This window comes from Oncorhynchus mykiss, chromosome 6, assembly GCF_013265735.2.
Source record: "Oncorhynchus mykiss isolate Arlee chromosome 6, USDA_OmykA_1.1, whole genome shotgun sequence".
Lineage (NCBI taxonomy): Eukaryota > Metazoa > Chordata > Actinopteri > Salmoniformes > Salmonidae > Oncorhynchus > Oncorhynchus mykiss.
In genome coordinates, this window is record NC_048570.1 from 47,484,207 (window position 1) to 47,506,667 (window position 22,461).

A 22,461-nucleotide genomic window follows, 5' to 3' on the forward strand; every position below is an offset into this window, starting at 1 on the left:
ACGACTTTAACAATCTTCAGACACAGCATTGAGAGCTGCTCGAATGTGAGCTATGGCCAACAAACAGAGTAATGTTTTTGTCAATCAAGCAATTCCATGACACCATTCCCTATATAGCGCACAACTTTTGACCAGAACCTTATGTGGAGAGACTTACATTATTTTTCATGCCCTGCTGAATCACTCTCCATTGGCTAGAGAAAAGAAAAGAAAGGAAACATATTTTACCTGCACACTGGTGTTGAGTTAGTGGAGTCACTAGATAGCCATGTCAGGGAAAATAAACGTGTATTTATTTAAGCAATTAGCAAGTCCATGAGATATTTTGTTCTTGATTTACAGGAAGAGTTAGGTGTGTGGTTACAGTGATGTTAGGGTTAGGTGTAGTGTTTGAAATCCCATTTGTGGTTAGAAGGTGCACTATGACTATAAATTCAGAGTTGTTGTATGTGAGGTTGGAAAAAGACATGGGACTTGCTCATCAGTTAGACTCCTCAGGAAGGAGAGGAGGATTGGGGCACAGCATGTCCCAATCTTGAGAGAAGGCATTAGAGTCCTCTGAGCCTCCTTCTCCAGCTGCTCAATGATAGATCCCCTTTCCCGGAAACCACACCCGGGTGTCTGAGAAGACTCTGGGAAACCGCAAAGAGAAATCTAAAGTTGAATCTGAACTTGATCCCTAATTTCCTTCACCTTTAGGGATTTGATTGCACTGGACAGGTAAAAGCACATCTCTCTGCGGGCCTCCACTATATTGCTTTCACCTATATAGATACTATCTACTCAGATCGGTGCTGATGAATTTGAACACAACCTGCACCCAACATGAAGTAATCTCGGACCTGCACCAATGCTGCTGTCCTCCTCCACGGAAGTCTTCTTGGCACCGCCACTGGACTTACGTTTAGCCTACATGACAACAGATTATAGGTCTCATAGCAGATCTAAGGTCAGTGTAGCGTCTCCTCCTAATGCTTTAAGGCTAGGATTTAGTGATAGTAAACTAATCCTAGATCTGTGCCTAAGTAGGCAGAGCATGTGTAAAGGACAGCATATTTCTTACCTTGCCTCTTGTCCTGTCTTTGCAGGTCTCATGTGTCTCTGTTTCATCCTTCATATTCTCCACAACCTTATTTTGGTCATCCGGGGGATCCTCCCATTTCACGCTCTGGTGGATAAATAAGAGGTCAATATCAGTCCTAGGTTGTGACTTTATGAAACAACTTATTCACTCCTATTTTAAACAAAACGGCAATAGTGGTCAGATTTCAGGCCATGGATCAAACTATTGTTAGTAATTTCTCCTCTAAACTCAAAATAGGCAAATGAACCATACCTTGCTGTCATCTGACATGATGAGTAGCTTATTGTTGTAGGCTGTTTAGAGGAAATACTAATACCTCCTTTGAAAAAACGTCAGTGAACCATCGGCAGACAACTGAAGTGAATATGAACGTCCTTGAATTATGCCAAAGCATTGTTGAATACTCGATTCCGATTGGCTGAAGCCAGAGCATTCTTCAAAGATGTCATACACACATGATGTCACAATTAGGCCTAAGTCTAATATCTATATGAATTGTCAATGTCATTAGAAAACAAAATCAAAGCTTGTCAAAGTTCTGCCAAACGAAAATATGTCTAAGTGCACGTTTTTGCGTTTAATTTATGGTTTATCATGCATCGTCATTCATCACCATGCACAAAAACGTAACTCGCTGCCATCCATTCGCTATAATTCTGAGGTTGTAAAGCTGCAAAACTAGGACGTGCAATAAATTATAACCACTTGCAGAATAATTTCAAATCAAAGACGTTCCGCTGCAAGAGCTGACATGTTTCTTGGCGTCAGGGGACAGTGCCATGGTGCTGAAATGTTTCGAGTCTGGGCAGCACCTGAGACCGCGGCATGGTGCTGAAATGGAGCAGGGCTCAGTTCTATGGATATCTCATGCGGATTTTCCTGCTAGCCTATGTATAACGATACTATAATTACATTATTTTCATCCATCCGTCAACACAAATGGCATGTCAACGTTCCCCAAATAATAATGCAATGAAGCCAAGCCGAGATGTATGGTTCTTCATCCAGAGGACGAAGCACCACTGTATCATCTAAAACCTTCAGAGAGATCCCTTAAAACTGTAGTATAAATTCTCCACGGCTGTTATGGTAGCTAGGTTAATTTAGCGAGACATGGACAAATCCAACACATAGCGTTTCTACTGAGTCCTGCTTAGAGGTGACTGACCGTCATGTTGCTAGTTGTAATGACGCTTTTAAAACAAGAATAGTTATTTGTAATTGCTCTGGGAGCTAATTATTGCAGAGCCCAGCTACACATCCTGCTCGCTGGGCTCATTATGGACAGCCAATGAGCAGTTCAGGTGAAAAAGTCAGCCAGATCTGATCCCTATAACATACATGATACTAGGATCCTGTAGCAACCTGCCGGCCTGCACAATCCTCCATGGCACGAATGCTACACGCGCAATATGGTATGCTAACATCCCACAACAATTCCCCAATTGGAATTACTTGCCTAAACTTCCAATCATACTTATTTTCTAATATCAACCATAGTTTCTGCACTTAAGGCAGACTTGCCATTAGAACAAGATGGGATTAGGACAACTGTAAAGCTCATTAAACGTAGGCTAAAATGAACCTTACCTGGCTGTCGTCAGCCATTATGTGTAGCCCGTTAATTAAGGCTCTGCGCCTCTGATACTGCAGCTGTTCTGATAGGCTACTGTAGCTGTTCTGTAACTGTTAAACTAGTCTAATCGTATCCGTTGGAAACTGGTCAGTGAACCGTCCTCAAACACAATGAACTGATGTCAATATGGACATGAACCTTCACATAAAGATATCAAATACATGACGTCAGATATGCCTAGAGGTATTGTTGACTTATCATAGTGTCACAGTACGTGCTGTTGACAGCCTGCCCCGAAATCAAAAAGGAACATGGATTTTGTGAAATCTGTTGTGAATGTATCGGGAATGTTTTTACAATTATATAACTGCCTTCATTTTACTGGACCCCATGAAGAGTAACTGCTGCAGCTAAAGGGGATCCACAATAAATACAAACCCAATGCACCATGTATCAACTTGTTTTGACATATCACATGGGATATGACAGTTCCTGATTCTGAGATACTGTAAATCAACAGACCTTGAGAGGAGATAAAACATCATCTGTTGATCTATTTCACAGGTTGCCATGCATGTGATATGAGATAATGTTATGCACCACATAAATATACATTGCCTAAGGCTGCAGTGCTATACTCCATGGAGACAGTGCTCAATGTTCATTTTACATGATGGATATATGCTACTCCATTTCATACAATCAATCATCAATCAATCAGTACAATTTATTTATAAAGCCCTTTTTACATCAGCAGATGTCACAAAATGCTTATTCCGACACCCAGCTTAAAACCTCAAATAGCATGCAATGCAGATTTAGAAGCACGGTGGCTAGGAAAAATTCTCTAGAAAAACAGGAACCTAGGAAGAAACCTAGAGAGGAACCAGGCTCTGAGGGGAGGCTAGTCCTCTTCTGGCTGTGCCGGTGGAGATTATAAGTGTACATGGCCAGATCGTAAGGCCAGATCGTTCTTCAAGTACTGTAGTTCAAACATTCTTCATAGATGACCAGCAGAGTCAACAAAATAATGTGGTTACAGAGGGTGCAACAGGTCAGCACCTCCGGAGTAATTGTCAGTTGGCTTTTCATAGCCGAACATTCAGAGGTCGAGACAAAAGGTGTGGTAGAGGGAGAGAGAGAGGTGGGGGAGAGGGAGAGAGAGAGCGAAGATCGAAACAGCAGGTCCATGACAAGGTATCACGTCTGGAGAACACACATGCCTCTTCATGTGATACATGATGTTTGGCTGTGCTAAGTGTTATCTTATGGGTTTGGTGATTGTTCTGTGTGAAGCCATAGTCTGCATTGCATCATGGAATGTGATGTGAAATCCCTGGGCCTATGGCTGATGAAGATACTCCACTGCACTGCCCTTCTCCCCCGATTGCTCAGTTTGGCCTGGCGGCCAGCTCTAGGAAGAGTCTTGGTGGTTCCAGACTTCTTCCGTTTAAGAATGATGGAGGCCACTGTGTCCTTGGGGACCTTCAATATTGCAGAAACATTTTGGTACCCTTCACCAGATCTGTGTCTTGACACAATCATGTCTCTGAGCTCTGGACAATTCCTTCGACCTCATGGCTTGGTTTTTGCTCTGACATACACTGTCAACTGTTGGACCGTATAGTTTCAACATATAGAAAACATCTCAGAGGGTTGATCTAGCTGCAGATAGCTAATTCTCCTCTATGTGTTTTCCCCTTGCTACTAATAAGCTCTTACCAATCTAACTAAATTAATAGAGAACATCTGGTTATCTGACAGTCTATGCAGCAACTATTGTATTAGAGTCAAGCTGTGGTTATTTTATCAGTTCAGAACAAATTCTTATTTACAATGACAGCTTAGGAACAGTGGGTTAACTACCTTGTTCAGGAGCAGAACGTCATATTTTTTACATGGTTAGCTCAGGGATCTGACCTAGCAACCTTTCAGTTACTGGCCCAATGCTCTAACCACAAGGCTACCTGCTGCCCCAAGTCCTGCCAACTCAAAAACTGCACAATAAATGTGTAACCAAGGGGGAACTAGTGCATTTCTCTGAGAAAATCTGCTTCAGTATTATCAATCTTCCAAAACACTTGAAATTCTTGTAAAATCAATGGCATTTATTTGATCAAATAGACTTTGAAAGGGTAGACATGCAGAAATTCCTCGTCAAAAGTCTTGCTGTTACATAAGTAGTTCTTCATGCAGCATAACAGGTTACAGGTTCTTCTTGGTGAAGCGCCTAAATGGCTTCATCATTGCTGAAAAGACCCTGACAATCAAGGATCGTTTTTTGACAGACTGAGATATGGAGGGAGAAACCTCTCCAACTGGGGGGGGGGGGAAGAGATGCAGAATAGTAACGTTGAAAAATAACAAGTGCTATGAGTTTGGTAGGCATACCTATGTTTCTAACACACACCTAAAGCAAAACTACAAGCTATAGCAGAGCTCTTAAACATCCTTACCTATGCAATGTCCATCAGTAGAGGGAATCTCAGTCTGTTACTGGACTGAATGGCAGTCCAGCTGAGTAGGCCGGGTAGCCCGGGAGGTGGGCCTTAGGGATAGCTTCGGTACTGGATGCCACGATGAGTGCAAGCTAGCTGTGAGCTAGTTAGCTGCAAGCTGTGATCTAGCTGTGAAGATCAGAAGTAGTGGTCCAGGGATTACGGCAGGAATCCGGCGTTGTTGTGGAGAGACAGTCCGATACTAGTAGACTGGCGAGTATTATCCAGGCTAAGAACAGGGCTGGTATCTGTGCAGAAAGTAAAAGCCGCTAGCATTGGCTAACAATCACTAAATAGCTTTTAGCTAATTAGCTAGTTAGCTTCTGGAGGTTCTTGAATGTGTTCTAAAATTTTTAAAAAATAATAATAATAGCGATACCGTATCACATTGGGTGAAGCAGGTTACCGGAACAAAGAGTGTTACCTCTTTACTATTAAAGTGTATTGCTCTCTGTTTATGACTGATAATAGGACGTAACACAGGGATGAGGAGAAAACAATCATTTGGATCCTACACAACACGTTGTTGTACCTAAATAATTCCACAAGAGGGCGACATATAAACATTTCTTAAAACCAATTAACCTCTACTGCCTTCAGTCCATGACGTCCCCGACTAACTAAAAGTCTGCGTCTGCAAAAATGCTCTTTTATCATAACTCGACATGAGAGTAGCAAAGCCAAAACAGTCAATGACATGCTTTTTGGGATATACAATTAGCTATGGTGGAAGAAAAGGTAAGTGAAATATAGGGGAAGGTAGAACATGTTTTACAGTAAGTTTAAAGTTGTTATCACCAATTTAGCTCTGATAGGCCTTTGGCAATCCAAGCTTTTGGGATCGTACTCAAGGCTACTTGGTTTAGGCCTGGCTATAGCCTAGGGATACAGTCCAATAATATTTCCCTTCTCCTGAAGTGTACACTCGTTTGCTTCTTCCTACAAATCTAAAATCATTGGATTGGTGGAGGCATGGGCTAGAGAGGAATATGCTACCAAATAGCACCTTATTCCCTAATGTAGGCCTACTTTTAAGGAATGCACTATAAGGAATAGATCAATCAACTGGCTCACTAAATGGGGTACCGAAATACATCCAAAAGAGGTCGACACGAAATTAGACTAGGTTTATTTCTGTTTTGACCTACTGAGTTGCAGTGCTTAGTGAACAGATTTCAATGTGGGCCTAGCTGTATCGAAAACGGTTGATGGGGAAAGTGTGTAATCTGATCAATATATTTCCCCCCCAATATTAATGAGAGAATGGGAATGTGCATAAAGGTCTAACATTCCATGACGTGGTATGAAGTTCTTAATTCGTCAGTGGCTGCAATATTGTCCTCAGTAAACTCAACATGAGTGAAAACAACACAGACAAGGACAAGTTTTTCGAGATATAAAAAATACTGTATGCTATTATGGATGAAGAAAATGTAGGTTAAATTACACTAAATATTTGGGAATGTAACTAAGGAAAACGTCATTTAAGATAACATAGGCTATTGCAAAACAAATTTCTAATTCTCTCTATTAAGTCAATCACCAGTTTAGCTCTGATATGGCTGTAACTCTATGATGTCCTTTGCAAGAATCTAATCTGACATTGACATGAAATTCCTATGTCCTTCAGGTAGTACAGAGAGATGATGATGATCCCCAGAGGGAGGGGAGGGAGGTTGTTGAGGAAGAACCAGTGGCCCAGCTCAAGAAGGAGCCCAAGAAGACAGGAAAGGTAAAATGGCAGGAGTGACAGGGCAACTACTAGACTAGTAACACTCAATTGTCACAATAGCTGCATTGACTTGATGTAACATGTCTATTATTTGTGATTTGGAATCTATTCTATTATATTCTATCCAAGGCGAAGAGGAAAAGTAGTGCCAAGAAGTCAGGGGAGCAGGGCACTGATACGAATGCAGGTCATAGATTTTCCCTCTGTAGTATGTTGGTTCTCTAAACCTGCATATCATAGATAAAGGTCATGTTAGAAACTGTAGTCAGTAAGAAATGTTGCATGGATAGTTTTATTCAATAGTCCTATTGTAGCAATTTTATCAAAGTATTGTATTAAGAGAAAAGCATCTGACTTATCCTGAATTGTCCTATACGGTAATAACATATTTAGGATTGAGGAATAAACACCCGGACAGAGGATCTGTTATTGAGCTCTTGGAGAAGAAGGCTCTTAAGGCTGCATTCGGCCCAGGCAACAAAGATGAGATGGAGGACTGCTACCCAATCCTCATCTCATTCATGCGCAATCATACTGATGAGTATGTTAGAACCATGTTTTGCTCTAGCCTCACATATTTTGTGCAGAAGGAAATAAAAAGTAAGTAAAACACATTTATTTTTTCTTTTCTAGGCAATGGCAAGTGATCTATAAAGGATTTAAAAAACCTGTAAGTTTCTCCATCAGCCTTTGACCTTTGATTTGGGAATGTTGTGTTGAATCAAGAGAGAGGAATTAACCATAGTTCTATTCTGCTATTACGTTCATTAATCTGTCATACTTCATCCAACTTTGAATTCAGTCACAGATAAGGAAAACGATGTTGGTGAAATGCATTCTGTTCAATCTAGAATACTTTACATCAGAGTTTCATTGCCAAACCTGCTGTGTTCTGTTTTGTTTGTGCAATGCAGATGACAAAGGAACAGCTTGCAAAATTGTGCAAGACCATTGTCAACTTCATTGCACAGACCACCCTGCAGCTCCTGCTGCCGGCCCTGGCCAGCATTCTAGGGGTGACGGGCTTTTATGACAACGCTGACTCACTCAAGAGGGGTGGCAGTGCAAGATCCTTCACTGCCTTTGAGCAGAAAAGACTGGAGCTCATCCAGGAAGTTAAATATTTGGCGAAGTAACTGTGGCGGCAGGGCTCTCCGACCAAGGTCTAGCACACCCTCTTCCAAGAGGTACTGTATGTTCCCCATAATGTGTGTGTGTGTGTGTGCAGTTAATCCTAACCCTCAAACTGATGAACAATAATTTCCCCATTTCAATATTTTCCAGCTTTCTAACAGGTGTGTTTTGCAATATCTAATGCACACATATAAATTACATTTAGAATACTCAATTATAATGCTTGTTAGATTTGTTAGCACTAAGATATCGATTTTCCAACTTCAGACAGCAATTAACATGCTTTGCTTGTTCATTTTAAAGTTCCCAGACCTCACTGAAAGTCCACCTGGGAATGCCAGAGGACAGTATCATCAGCAGTGTCCAGGAGCAACTGTCAAAATCTGACCAAATGGTGGCTGCAGGACAGCTTTCACAAATAGATAAAGTGGTTGGAACTATGCTGGAGAACATTGAGAAGATAAGCAGCAAATGTGGCGAGGAATTGGTCTATCAAGAGTCACTGCGGTCTTCCTCCTCGTTGTCATTCTCAACTGCCAAATCACAGAAGACAGAGTGGGAATTTGCACTCCCATTCCTTCTGAGTTACCCGAGAGTACTGCTCAGCCCATTGTAAGATGCTCAGTCATTGACATGAGCGAATCTACTAAGCCAAAAACAATGGTGTGTGATGCCAGAACAAGCATGTTTGCCATAGCCGATACCATCATGAAGAAGGTATATCCAGAGGCAGAAGGGCAGGTTACATCTCACCCTGATCTAACAGATGCAATAGCTAGACTGGAGGAGCTCATATATCAGGGTAGGATTGGTGCTCTCTCCCGTGATCTCAGTCACCAAGTGAACCGCATAATTTCCGATAGCAACTTGACCCCTCTGGGACTGACAGTGGTGGCTGGAAAGAGTGCATCTGATACCATCCTTTCGAAGCTGAAGAGGAATAACAAGGTGTGGAAGCCCACAACTTACGAGCTGGTTCAGCTGTTTGTAGAGGAGTCTGTTAAGTGCCTCCTGCTTCCTAGTTTTGTGCCCTATTCAACTTCAATGAGTTTGGCTCAGGGGGCCAAGGTGTTGGCTAGAGTGTCTGAAGATAGAATTTCATGCTCTTCTTCTTCATCAGTATTTAGTGACACAGTCAGTCTCTTTACCAAAGTTATGGTAAGCCAGGTCATGTACTCTGTGGATTCTGATGCAGAAAGTAGAGGATCCTCTCCAACTGAATCTCTCCAAACATCTGAAACCACTATATCTGATGTAGGCAATCTATTGAGTGGCAAGTCCTCCCCTGGGCTGTCTCCTTCTGGCGCCATTATGGCAACAAGCGAGACCTCCAATGCAGCACAAATCTTGAAGGCCAACATTGATGGAGAGGAAGTGGATACCACCAGTCATTCTGGTGTAGCTCAAAACATTGTCAGGGACGATATGTCAACCAGCCCAGACATGGTCAAAGATGTCACACTTCCAACCCCATCCTCTGATAACTTGGGCAGTGATGATGACTTCACCGGCCTCATCAGCATGTTAGTAATGAGAATTCTAACAGAAATCCAAACCCCAGCAGAAGATTACCCAGTTGACGTCACACGCAAGTCACAAGACCTGATCCCTAAAGTTATGGAGGTCTTCTGTGCATGGTCAGGCTGCTCTGAGACACAAGCCTATCCAGAGAACTTGAGGATTCATAAAGTCTACAGAGTCGTCTATAAAAATCTGTTGGAGGAGTTTGGCTCGGAGAAAATCCTCCAACAGGCCGTGTCGACTCAGGACTCTTCATTTGATAGGATTCTTGTCAAGTCTTTGAGTGAAGCGCTTCTCCACAGATGTAATGAGGCATTGAGGGCAGCCTCAAGAACATCAGTCAAAACCACCGGGCCTAAGGCTCTTCCACTGGCTGAGGATGTGAGGGCTAGCAGCGGGAAACTATCTTTTCTACAAAGGCTGGTCAGGCTGACAAGCAACTTAAAGGTACAGCAAACGTATTTAAATGAACAGTTGTGGGAGATAATGTGAGTAAACAATGCTATTCAGTGTAAAAAATATAAAACCATCCGTTCATTCCAAAACCAATCATAAATGTTGTTGTGCTGGTGTGGTAGGTGTGATTGTTATCATCATGAGGTTGGTCAGCTGTGACATTTTTTAAAACATGTTTTTCTCTTTAAATACTTAGCTATTCAAGAAGGGGAACAAGAAGGATTCCCACCGCTCTGAATCAGAACAAGTACAGACCACTGCTGAAGATGGCATGCGTAAGTTCACACAACAGGACAACAGTCTGTTTGAGATATTGGTGTACAAAGAAATGCCACTTCAAAATAACCTTACAAAGGTTATATACGCAATCAGTAGTCATCTCTTATGTAAAAGTAATTATATTCTCCAAAACTCAAGCTGTTGGTTCTCATTTATCAGTGTCAGTTATGTTGAGTTGTAACATACATTACATCATTTCTAAATTAAAGTGCATGTCAACTCTCTCTCTCTTCTGTAGTGCCCAGCATAGTGCCACATGCTGCCATGTCTGCACTGCCAAAGGATCTCCCCGCCAGCTCCCAACAGGAGACGCCTCACAAACGTCCACTTCTCGTCAGAATGTTTTCTGCCATCTCCAAAGGCCTGTTCAAGCCCTTCAAACAGTCCTTAAAGACCAAGTAACTTAAGACAATTTATTAAACGTCATTCATTGCATTAAATTGGCCTTTGTCTTCTTATGTGCTCCCGTTAACAGACTAGATTACAATACTGGTCTTTTAAATGTTAGCAGTGATAGCAACATTGACTATAGTGGTGTGTGTATAGCCCTTCTACACAGTCTGACTCTTCTGACACTGTGTGACATGCCCTCTGATCCATTGATCTAGGATACTCTGAGTGGCTTTAGGCCTGAATCTCTGCCCTCCGGCCCAAATAAATGTTTTCTCTTCTGATAGATCTGCCACTGTCAGCAGCCAGCAGGGGAAACCAGACAGCGCTGTTGAGAGCTTTCTTTTCTCCCTCATGACTAAAACACTGAGAAAGGCTTTTATCTATTGCAGCATATTCCATCTTTTGATTTAACCTATTATACGGTAGAAGTACCCATTATTTCCCAACGGTTATATCACAGGAAATGTGTTATAAAAAGTAAACTTACAGTGCATCCGGAAAGTATTCAGACCACTTGACTTTTTCCACATTGTTACATTACAGCCTTATTCTAAAATTGATACAATTTTTTTTTCCTCATTAAGCTACACAAAACACCTCATGACAAAGCGAAAAGTGTATAACATTTTAGCAAATTTATTAAGAATAAAAACAGAATTACCTTGTTTAAATAATTATTGAGACTCGAAATTGAGCTCGAGTGCGTCCTGTTTCCATTGATCACCCTTGAGATGTTTCTACAACTTGTTTGGAGTCCTGTGGTAAATTCAATTGATTGGACATGATTTGGAAAGAAACACAGACCTGGGGGAAGGGTATGAGAAACAATATTCTCTGATCTGATGATACCGAGATTGAACTCTTTGGCCTGAATCAGGATCCTGGGAAAGATGAACGGAACAAAGTACAGAGATCCTTGATGAAAACCTGCTCCAGAGGTTCACCTTCCAACAGGACAACAACCCTAAGCACACAGCCAAGACAATGCAGGAGTGGATTCGGGACAAGTCTCTGAGCCCGGACCTGAACCCGATCGAACATCTCTGGAGAGACCTGAAAAAACAGTGCAGCGACGCTCCCCATCCAATCTGACAGAACTTGAGAGGATCTGCAGAGAAAAATGGGAGAAACTCCCCAAATACAGGTGTACCAAGCTTGTAGCGTCATACCCAAGAAGACTCGAGGCTGTAATCGCTGCCAAAGGTGCTTCAACAAAGTACTGAGTAAAGGGTCTGAATATTTGTAAATGTGATATCAGTATTTTATTTTTAGTACATTGTTTTATTTATTTTTTAATCAAAAACCTGTTTTTGCTTTCTTTTTATGGGTTATTATCTGTAGAGGGGGGGTGGGGAACGATTGAATCAACTTTAGAGTAAGGCTGTAACGTAACAATGTGGAAAAGGTCAAGGGGTCTGAATACTTTCCGAATGCACTTTATGTAATGAAAATATTAGCTGGTTGCCACTATAGATAGCTAGGTTATCCAGTGCAGTGGTAATACTGCCTGCCTTGGGAGATAACGTAGGATGCGTGCTTATCCGGGTGCCAGAGACACAATCACAAGCTTTCTTCAGACTACATAGCTCAAACTTACAACGTAAAGATATGATTATCACTACATAGGTTTTTTTTTAACAAGAAGGGTGTTTTCTATATCTACCAACTATGAAATTACAGACATCATAAACGGTAAGCATGAGAATAATATCATCAAGGCGGACAGGGACAATGTATGAATACACAAAACATTATTCAAATGGACATTCCCCAAATGAGCTATGCACCAGCCCATAGCCACAGGATATCTATGGAGGAACATTAATATATTCATCAATTTAAAAAAAGGCATGAATATTGTTTTTCTGCTTTTCTGATCTTAAACCTCCCCCTGGATGTTGGTCCAGGTTTCCTCCAGGGGAGACCTTCTGAAACAGTCGCGAAGGAAACAGCCGACAGTTACAGTACTGTGTTGAAGATAGATGATGACACTCTTAAAAGACAGGTCATTCCTTTACATGGAGCAGTTCCTTAAACCAGGTTAGATTCAACACAGCCACCTCAAACTGGACTCCACCACTCCTTCATAACGCTGGATCTGCTAGTCAGTCACTGAGTGCATTAACACTGATGAGATGTCCTGTTTAGCCTAGCTGAAAGGGGAGCTCTAACTAGTCCTGTGGGCACCTAGCTGCTGGGCTTGGACTGGGTCTTGCCCCTCATGGCCCCTCCGCGAGCCTGGCCCTTGGCCGGCTGCTGCTGTACTGGGGACTCTGCTGCAGCGGAAACTGGGGCCTGTTGGGCCGGGCTGTGAGGAGTGGGGGTCTGTATCTGAAACAAGGCAGCTGCAGTCACCACCTGCTGCTGGAGGAGCCTCTGCTGAACCACCTGGGCTGTGCCTGCTGGAATCATCTGGACCTGGGGATGTAGTCTGGGTCAGGGCAACCGTCAGGGGCTGGATCTGTTACGAGACAGGAAGAGGGTCACATTAAATCAACTATGACAGACAAAATGAGAAATTGTAGGATTTTTAATGAATTTATTTGAAATTTTGGTGAAAAATAAGTATTTGGTCAATAACAAAAGTGTATCTCAATACTTTTGCAATGACAGAGGTCAAACGTTTTCTGTAAGTCTTCACAAGGTTTTCACACACTGTTGCTGGTATTTTGGCCCATTCCTCCATGCAGATCTCCTCTAGAGCAGTGATGTTTTGGGGCTGTTGCTGGGCAACACAGACTTTCAACTCCCTCCAAAGATTTTCTATGGGGTTGAGATCTGGAGACTGGCTAAGCCACTCCAGGACCTTGAAATGCTTCTTACGAAGCCACTCCTTTGTTGCCCGGGCGGTGTGTTTGGGATCATTGTCATACTGAAAGACCCAGCCACGTTTCATCTTCAATGCCCTTGCTGATGGTAGGTTTTGTTACTTTGGTCCCAGCTCTCTGCAGGTCATTCACTAGGTCCCCCCGTGTGGTTCCTGGATTTTTGCTCACCGTTCTTGTGAGATCGGGGTGAGATCTTGCATGGAGCCCCAGATCAGTGGTTTTGTATGCCTTCCATTTCCTAATATTTGCTCCCACAGTTGATTTCTTCAAACCAAGCTGCTTACCTATTGCAGATTCAGTCTTCCCAGCCTGGTGCAGGTCTACAATTTTGCTTCTGGTGTCCTTTGACAGCTCTTTGGTCTTGGCCATAGTGGAGTTTGGAGTGTGACTGTTTGAGGTTGTGGACAGGTGTCTTTTATACTGATAAGTTCAAACAGGTGCCATTAATACAGGTAATGAGTGGAGGACAGAGGAGCCTCTTAAAGAAGAAGTTGCAGGTCTGTGAGAGCCAGAAATCTTGCTTGTTTGTAGGTGACCAAATACTTATTTTCCACCATAATTTGCAAATAAATTCATAAAAAATCCTACAATGTGATTTTCTGGATTTTCTTTTCTCATTTTGTCTGTCATAGTTGAAGTGTACCTTTGATTTAAATTACAGGCCTCTCTCATCTTTTTAAGTGGGAGAACGTGCACAATTGGTGGCTGACTAAATACTTTTTTGCCCCACTGTATGTATGTATGTATGTATGTATGTATGTATGTACACTGCTCAAAAAAAGAAAGGGAACACTAAAATAACACATCCTAGATCTGAATGAATGAAATATTCTTATTAAATACTTTTTTCTTTACATAGTTGAATGTGGTGACAACAAAATCACACAAAAATTATCAATGGAAATCAAATGTATCAACCCATGGAGGTCTGGATTTGGAGTCACACTCAAAATTAAAGTGGAAAACCACACTACAGGCTGATCCAACTTTGATGTAATGTCCTTAAAACAAGTCAAAATGAGGCTCAGTAGTGTGTGTGGCCTCCACGTGCCTGTATGACCTCCCTACAACGCCTGGGCATGCTCCTGATGAGGTGGCGGATGGTCTCCTGAGGGATCTCCTCCCAGACCTGGACTAAAGCATCCGCCAACTCCTGGACAGTCTGTGGTGCAACGTGGCGTTGGTGGATGGAGCGAGACATGATGTCCCAATTGGACAAATGTGCTCAATTGGATTCAGGTCTGGGGAACGGGCGGGCCAGTCCATAGCATCAATGCCTTCCTATTGCAGGAACTGCTGACACACTCCAGCCACATGAGGTCTAGCATTGTCTTGCATTAGGAGGAACCCAGGGCCAACCGCACCAGCATATGGTCTCACAAGGGGTCTGAGGATCTCATCTCGGTACCTAATGGCAGTCAAGCTACCTCTGGTGAGCACATGGAGGGCTGTGCGCCCCCCCAAAGAAATGCCACCCCACACCATGACTGACCCATCGCCAAACCGGTCATGCTAGAGGATGTTGCAGGCAGCAGAACGTTCTCCACGGCGTCTCCAGACTCTGTCACGTCTGTCACGTGCTCAGTGTGAACCTGCTTTCATCTGTGAAGAGCACAGGGCGCCAGTGGCGAATTTGCCAATCTTGGTGTTCTCTGGCATATGCCAAACGTCCTGCACGGTGTTGGGCTGTAAGCACAACCCCCACCTGTGGACATCGAGCCCTCATACCACCCTCATGGAGTCTGTTTCTGACCGTTTGAGCAGACACATGCACATTTGTGGCCTGCTGGAGGTCATTTTGCAGGGCTCTGGCAGTGCTCCTCCTTGCACAAAGGCGGTGGTAGCGGTCCCGCTGCTGGGTTGTTGCCCTCCTACGGCCTCCTCCACGTCTCCTGATGTACTGGCCTGTCTCCTGGTAGCGCATCCATGCTCTGGACACTACGCTGACAGACACAGCAAACCTTCTTGCCACAGCTCGCATTGATTTTTCCATCCAGGATGAGCTGCACTACCTGAGCCACTTGTGTGGGTTGTAGACTCCGTCTCATGCTACCACTAGAGTGAAAGCACCGCCAGCATTCAAAAGTGACCAAAACATCAGCCAGGAAGCATAGGAACGTGTGTGTGTGTGTGTGTGTGTGTGTGTGTGTGTGTGTGTGTGTGTGTGTGTGTGTGTGTGTGTGTGTATGTTCTCTCACTGTCAACTGCAATTATTTTCAGCAAACGTAACACGTGTAAATATTTGTACGAACATAAGATTCAAAAACTGAGACAAACTGAATAAGTTCCACAGATATGTGACGAACAGAAATTGAATAATGTGTCCCTGAACGAAAGGAGAAGGGCAAAATCAAAAGTAACAGTCAGTATCTGGTGTGGCTACCATCAGCATTAAGTACTGCAGTGCATTTCCTCCTCATGGACTGCACCAGACTTGCCAGTTATTCCTGTGAGATGTTACCCCACTCTTCCACCAAGGCACCTGCAAGATCCCAGACATTTCTAGGGGGGAATGGCCCTGTCCTCTCCATCCGATCCAACAGGTCCTAGACATGCTCAATGGGATTGAGATCCGGGCTCTTTGCTGGCCATGGCAAAACACTGACATTCCTGTCTTGTAGGAAATCAGCCATACTGTTCGGTCTGTGCGTGGTGGCATTGTCATGCTGCAGGGTCATGTCAGGATGAGCCTGCAGGAAGGGTACCACATGAGGGAGGAGGATGTCTTCCCTGTAACACACAGCATTGAGATTGCCTGCAATGACAACAAGCTCAGTCCAATGATTCCGTGACACACCGCCCCAGCCCATGACGGACCCTCCAACTCCAAATCGATCCAGCTCCAGAGTACAGGCCTCTGTAACGCTCATTCTTTCGACGATAAACGCAAATCCGACCATCACTCCTGGTGAGACAAAACCGTGACTCGCAGTGAAGAACACTTTTTGCCAGTCCTGTCTGGTCCAGCGACGGTGGGTTTGTGCCTATAGGTGACGTTGTTGCCGGTGATGTCTGGTGAGGACCTGCCTTACAACAGGCCTACAAGCCCCCAGTCCAACCTCTCTCAGCCTATTATTCAGTCTATTCAGTCTGAGCACTGATGGAGGGATTGTGCTTTCCTGGTGTAACTCGGGCAGTTGTTGTTGCCATCCTGTACCTGTCCCGCAGGTGTTATGTTCGCATGTACCGATGCGGGTGTTGTTACACGTGGTCTGTGCAGGTGTTACACGTGGTCTGCCACTGCGAGGACCATCAGCTGTCCGTCCTGTCTCCCTGTAGCGCTGTCTTTGGCGTCTCACACTACGAACATTGCAATTTATTGCCCTGGCCACATCTGCAGTACTCATGCCTCCTTGCAGCATGCCTAAGGCATGTTCACGCAGATGAGCAGGGACCCTGGGCATCTTTCTTTTGGTGATTTTCAGAGTCAGTAGAAAGGCCTCTTTAGTGTCCTAAGTTTTCATAACTGTGACCTGAATTGCCTACCATCTGTAAGCTGTTAGTGTCTTAACGACCATTCTACAGGTGCATGTTCATTGTTTGGCGCCCCGGATAAACCTCCGGTAGTAGTTGGCAAACTCAAAAAATCACTGCACCTCCTTTACCGTGGTGGGAGTCGGCTAATTACGCACGGCTGCAACCCATACGGCATGACGAGGTACTCATAATGCCCTGAGGTGGTATTAAATGCGTCTTATGCTCTTCTCCCTTCCGAATACGTACCAGATTGTACGCACTCCTGAGATCCAGTTTATTGAAGAAGCGAGCCCTGTGCATTGACTCAATCGCCATAGCAATAAGAGGTAGCGGGTAACTATACCTCACCGTGATTTCATTGATTTTATTGATTTTTTTTATAATCAATGCACAGGCACAAACCTCCATCCTTCTTCTTCACAAAAAAGAAACTCGAGGAGACAGGTGAAATGGAGGGCTGAATGTACCCCTGACGCAGGGATTCGGAGACATATGTCTCCATAGCCACCGTCTCTGCTTGCGACAGGGGATACACGTGACTCCTGGGAAGTGCAGTGTCTACCAGGAGATCTATCGCACAATCCCCCCGTCGATGGGGTGGTAATTGAGTCGCCTTCCCTTTACAGGAGGCGAGAACCAAATTGGCATATTCTGGGGGAATGCGCACGGTGGAGACCTGGTCTGGACTTTCCACCGTAGTAGCACCAACGGAAACCCCTAAACACCTACCTGAGCACTCTCTTGACCACCCCGTGAGAGCCCTCTGTGGCCAAGAAACAGTGGGGTTATGACAAGGTAACCAGGGTAGGCCAAGCACCACGGAATACGCAGGAGAACATATAAGAAAAATACTTTTCCCTGTGACCCCCCTGCGTTATCATACTCAAAGGAGCGGTTGCCTCCCTGATAAACCCTGACCCTAATGGTCGACTATCTAAGGCATGAACGGGGAAAGGCATATGCACAGGAACAATGGGGATCCCTAAACTATGAGCTAATCCTTTATTAAGGAAATTCCTAGCCACGCCTGAATCTACTAGCACCGTATGCTGGGAACGCAGGGAAAATTCAGAAAAGTAACAGAGACAAACATATGTGCAATAGAGGGCTCTGGATGAGAATGGTGCCTACTCACCTGGGGTGACGCCAGAGTGCCCTGCCTGCTACCTCGATTCCCAGAGGAACCAACCTGGCACCGACCAGCAGTGTGACCTCTGCGGCCACATATGGTGCACGAGAGGGAACCCCCTCCGGTCTCCCTGCGCACCGCACCTCCCAGCTCCATGGGTATCGGAGAGGGTGTGCGGGAGGATGGAACAACCAGACCCCGATCTGGACGTCCGCGAGTAGCCAGCAGGTTGTCCAGCCGGATGGACAGGTCCACCAGCTGGTCGAAGTTGAGGGTGGTGTCTCTGCAGACCAGCTCCCGATGGAGGTCCTCACGTAGACTACAGTGGTAATTGTCGATCAGGGCCCTGTTGCTCCATCCAGCGCCGGCAGCCAGGGTCCTTAAACTCCAGCGCAAACTTCTGGGCGCTCCTCATCTCCTGCCTAAGATGGTAGAGGCGCTCACCCGCCGCTCTGCCCTTGGGTGGGTGGTCGAATACTGTCCGGAAACAGCGGGTGAACTCCTCAAAATCGTCCAACGCCGCATCTCCCCCTACCGCAGAAGTTGTGACACCCACAGGGTGGGCTTTTTCCTACATGCAGGATTTTCTTCCCAATGTACCTCTAAATGTATTCTGCTCAACCAGTATCTCAGTCTCAGACAGATGACAACAAATCCCCAGCCGTGATGCTATCCTGACTGAAGCAGTAGGGTATGTGTCAACACAAATATTGATAATATCTCTCTGACTGGAATAAGGTTCTCATTGGCAAGGCTTTTCTTCGTCAAAGAGAGACATCCATACAACGGTAAAAAAACACCCGGATCCCACTTTCTCTCACATTTGACACCGTTCAGAGGTAAATCAGGCACTCCTGAGATAAACAGTTCATAGGATGCCTGCCCTGTGCCTGAGCAGAAAGATGAAACTGACTCTGAAAGCCCCACCAGCTCTACCCAGTACTGCTTTATCTGCTCTGTCGGAATGCGGGAGACACTGTCAAAGGAGATGAGGATATCAAAACACAATGCTACACTCCAAAGTGCTGCCGTGGGGCCTTCCTGAGCTGAACAAACTAGCTGTAAAACCTCTCGCTTTCACTGGCTTCTAGATCAGAGCGCTTGCGTCATTGCTATTTTACAAGAGAATGAGAAATCGACTGAAGGGAAACAGTCAACCATGTTTCTTGTTTGAGAAATTTGACTTCATCTTGCCTCATTCTTAAAAAGTTAGGGATGAAAATGATCTATTACAATAATAAAATGCTACAACAAACGAACGCACAATTCTGTATTTCATCACTTTCTACCTCTGTCAAACACACACACACACACACACACACACACACACAGGGAACAAGAGCAAAAAAGTGTGGTGATTCATCTACTGTCCTTAACACCATGACAGCTCCTGTCCTCTGAGGTCTGCTCAAACTCCTCCTCCCCCAGGTTTAATGGGACCAGCCATTATGACCCTCAGAGGTTTCCTCTGTGCTGTGGTTTCTGGTTTTATGTCACGCCACAAAAACCCTTCATGCTTAGCTCTGCATTCACCCACATTGAAATCCTCCAATCCCTCACACTCATAACTACAATGACCTGTTACTCTGTTCATGTCTGTGATCAGCCTGATCTCATAGACTAGACGTAACATAGTAAATGTAAATCCGGGACACTCAAATTAGTATGTTATGTTTGGTATGGTTATATAAGACAAATGGTTATTTAAGGCAAAAACGAAAGTAGGGTGGTTGGTTAGGGTGGAGGGGTGGGCATACAGTATAACACGGATGTCTAACGATCCAAAGGTTATGATTTTGAATCTCATCACAGAGGACTTTAGCTAATTAGCAAACTTTCAACTACTTACTACTTTTTAGCTACTTTGTAACTACTTAGCATGTTAGCTAACCCTTCCCCTAACTCTAACCATAACCCTTTAACCTAACTCCTAAACTTAACTTTAACCTTAACCCTAACCCCTAGCCTAACTAACTTTAACCAGGTAATTTGTTTTTGATGGAAGAGGGAGGTGCAGACATGGGATAGATGGTAGAAGAGCAATGATAGACGCTGCCATCGGTTTTCTGAAAAAAAGTGCCTGATTTTTATTTTTATTTTATTTCACCTTTATTTAACCAGGTAGGCTAGTTGAGATTAAATTCTCATATACAACTGCGACCTGGCCAAGATAAAGTATAGCAGTGTGAACAGACAACAACACAGAGTTACACATGGAGTAAACAATAAACAAGTCAATAACACAGTAGAAAAAAAAGAAAAAAAGAGTCTATATACATTGTGTGCAAAAGGCATGAGGAGGTAGGCGAATAATTACAACTTAGCAGATAAACACTGGAGTGATAAATGATAATCTGGTCATGTGCAGGTAAAGATACTGGTGAGCAAACGAGCAGAAAAGTATATAAATAAAAACAGTATGAAAACAATAGAATCTCACCATACCTTCTCTGCTATGCAATCTGGTTTCAGAGCTGGTCATGGGTGCACCTCAGCCACGCTCAAGGTCCTAAACAATATCTTAACCGCCATCGATAAGAAACATTACTGTGCAGCCGTATTCATTGATCTGGCCAAGGCTTTCGAATCTGTCAATCACCACATCCTCATCGGCAGACTCGACAGCCTTGGTTTCTCAAATGATTGCCTCGCCTGGTTCACCAACTACTTCTCTGATAGAGGTCAGTGTGTCAAATCGGAGGGTCTGCTGTCCGGACCTCTGGCAGTCTCTATGGGGGTGCCACAGGGTTCATTTCTTGGACCGACTCTCTTCTCTGTATACATCAATGATGTCGCTCTTGCTGCTGGTGAGTCGCTGGCCCTTCTTTGGACACTGTGTTGACAGGCCTCCAGGCAAGCTTCAATGCCATACAACTCTCCTTCCGTGGCCGCCAATTGCTCTTAAATACAAGTAAAACTAAATGCATGCTCTTCAACCGATCGCTGCCTGCACCTGCCCGCCTGTCCAACATCACTACTCTGGACGGCTCTGACTTAGAATACGTGGACAACTACAAATACCTAGGTGTCTGGTTAGACTGTAAACTCTCCTTCCAGACCCACATCAAACATCTCCAATCCAAAGTTAAATCTAGAATTGGCTTCCTATTTCGCAACAAAGCATCCTTCACTCATGCTGCCAAACATACCCTTGTAAAACTGACCATCCTACCAATCCTCGACTTTGGCGATGTCATTTACAAAATAGCCTCCAATACCCTACTCAACAAATTGGATGCAGTCTATCACAGTGCAATCTGTTTTGTCACCAAAGCCCCATATACTACCCATCATTGCGACCTGTACGCTCTCATTGGCTGGCCCTCGCTTCATACTCGTCGCCAAACCCACTGGCTCCATGTCATCTACAAGACCCTGCTAGGTAAAGTCCCCCCTTATCTCAGCTCGCTGGGATCATCACCCACCTGTAGCATGCGCTCCAGCAGGTATATCTCTCTAGTCACCCCCAAAACCAATTATTTCTTTGGCCACCTCTCCTTCCAGTTCTCTGCTGCCAATGACTGGAACGAACTACAAAAATCTCTGAAACTGGAAACACTTATCTTCCTCACTAGCTTTAAGCACCAACTGTCAGAGCAGCTCACAGATTACTGCACCTGTACATAGCCCACCTATAATTTAGCCCAATCAACTACCTCTTTCCCTACTGTATTTATTTTATTTATTTATTTAGCTCCTTTGCACCCCATTATTTTTTACTTCTACTTTGCACATTCTTCCACTGCAAATCTACCATTCCAGTGTTTTACTTGCTATATTGTATTTACTTTGCCACCATGGCTTTTTTTTGCCTTTACCTCCCTTATCTCACCTTATTTGCTCACATCGTATATAGACTTGTTTATACTGTATTATTGACTGTATGTTTGTTTTACTCCATGTGTAACTCTGTGTCGTTGTATGTGTCGAACTGCTTTGCTTTATCTTGGCCAGGTCGCAATTGTAAATGAGAACTTGTTCTCAACTTGCCTACCTGGTTAAATAAAGGTGAAATAAAAAATATAGAAAAAAAATATAGAAAGCATCTCAGAGGGTTGATCTAGCTGCAGATAGCTAATTCTCCTCTATGTGTTTTTCTTAAATGACAGCTTAGGAACAGTGGGTTAACTACCTTGTTCAGGAACAGAACGACATATTTTTACATGGCCAGCTCAGGGATCTGACCTAGCAACCTTTCAGTTACTGGCCCAATGCTTTTTGACAGGCTGAGATATGGAGGGAGAACCCTCTCCAACTGGAGCTAGAAACACAAGAGAAATGGATGGGGTAAGAGAGAGAGAGAGAGAGAGAGAGAGAGAGAGAGAGAGAGAGAGAGAGAGAGAGAGAGAGAGAG

The 22,461-nt window shown here is 44.1% G+C and overlaps 1 protein-coding gene across 4 annotated transcripts in view; it reads left to right on the top strand.

Annotated features, from left to right (window-relative positions):
- The window catches only part of LOC110526910, a 44,128-nt gene extending 33,362 nt beyond the window's left edge, over positions 1-10,766 (top strand). For 3 of the 4 annotated variants that reach the window (XM_036980271.1, XM_036980270.1, XM_036980272.1), the window contains 3 exons: positions 9,435-9,992; positions 10,198-10,276; positions 10,519-10,765. In XM_036980271.1, the coding sequence (XP_036836166.1) occupies positions 9,435-9,992; positions 10,198-10,276; positions 10,519-10,682 (801 nt within the window). In that variant the 3' untranslated portion in view covers positions 10,683-10,765. Of the gene's footprint in view, positions 1-9,434; positions 9,993-10,197; positions 10,277-10,518 lie in introns of all 4 variants that reach the window. The other variant, XM_036980269.1, reaches the window with a different exon arrangement.
- Positions 10,767-22,461: the final 11,695 nt, after the last annotated feature.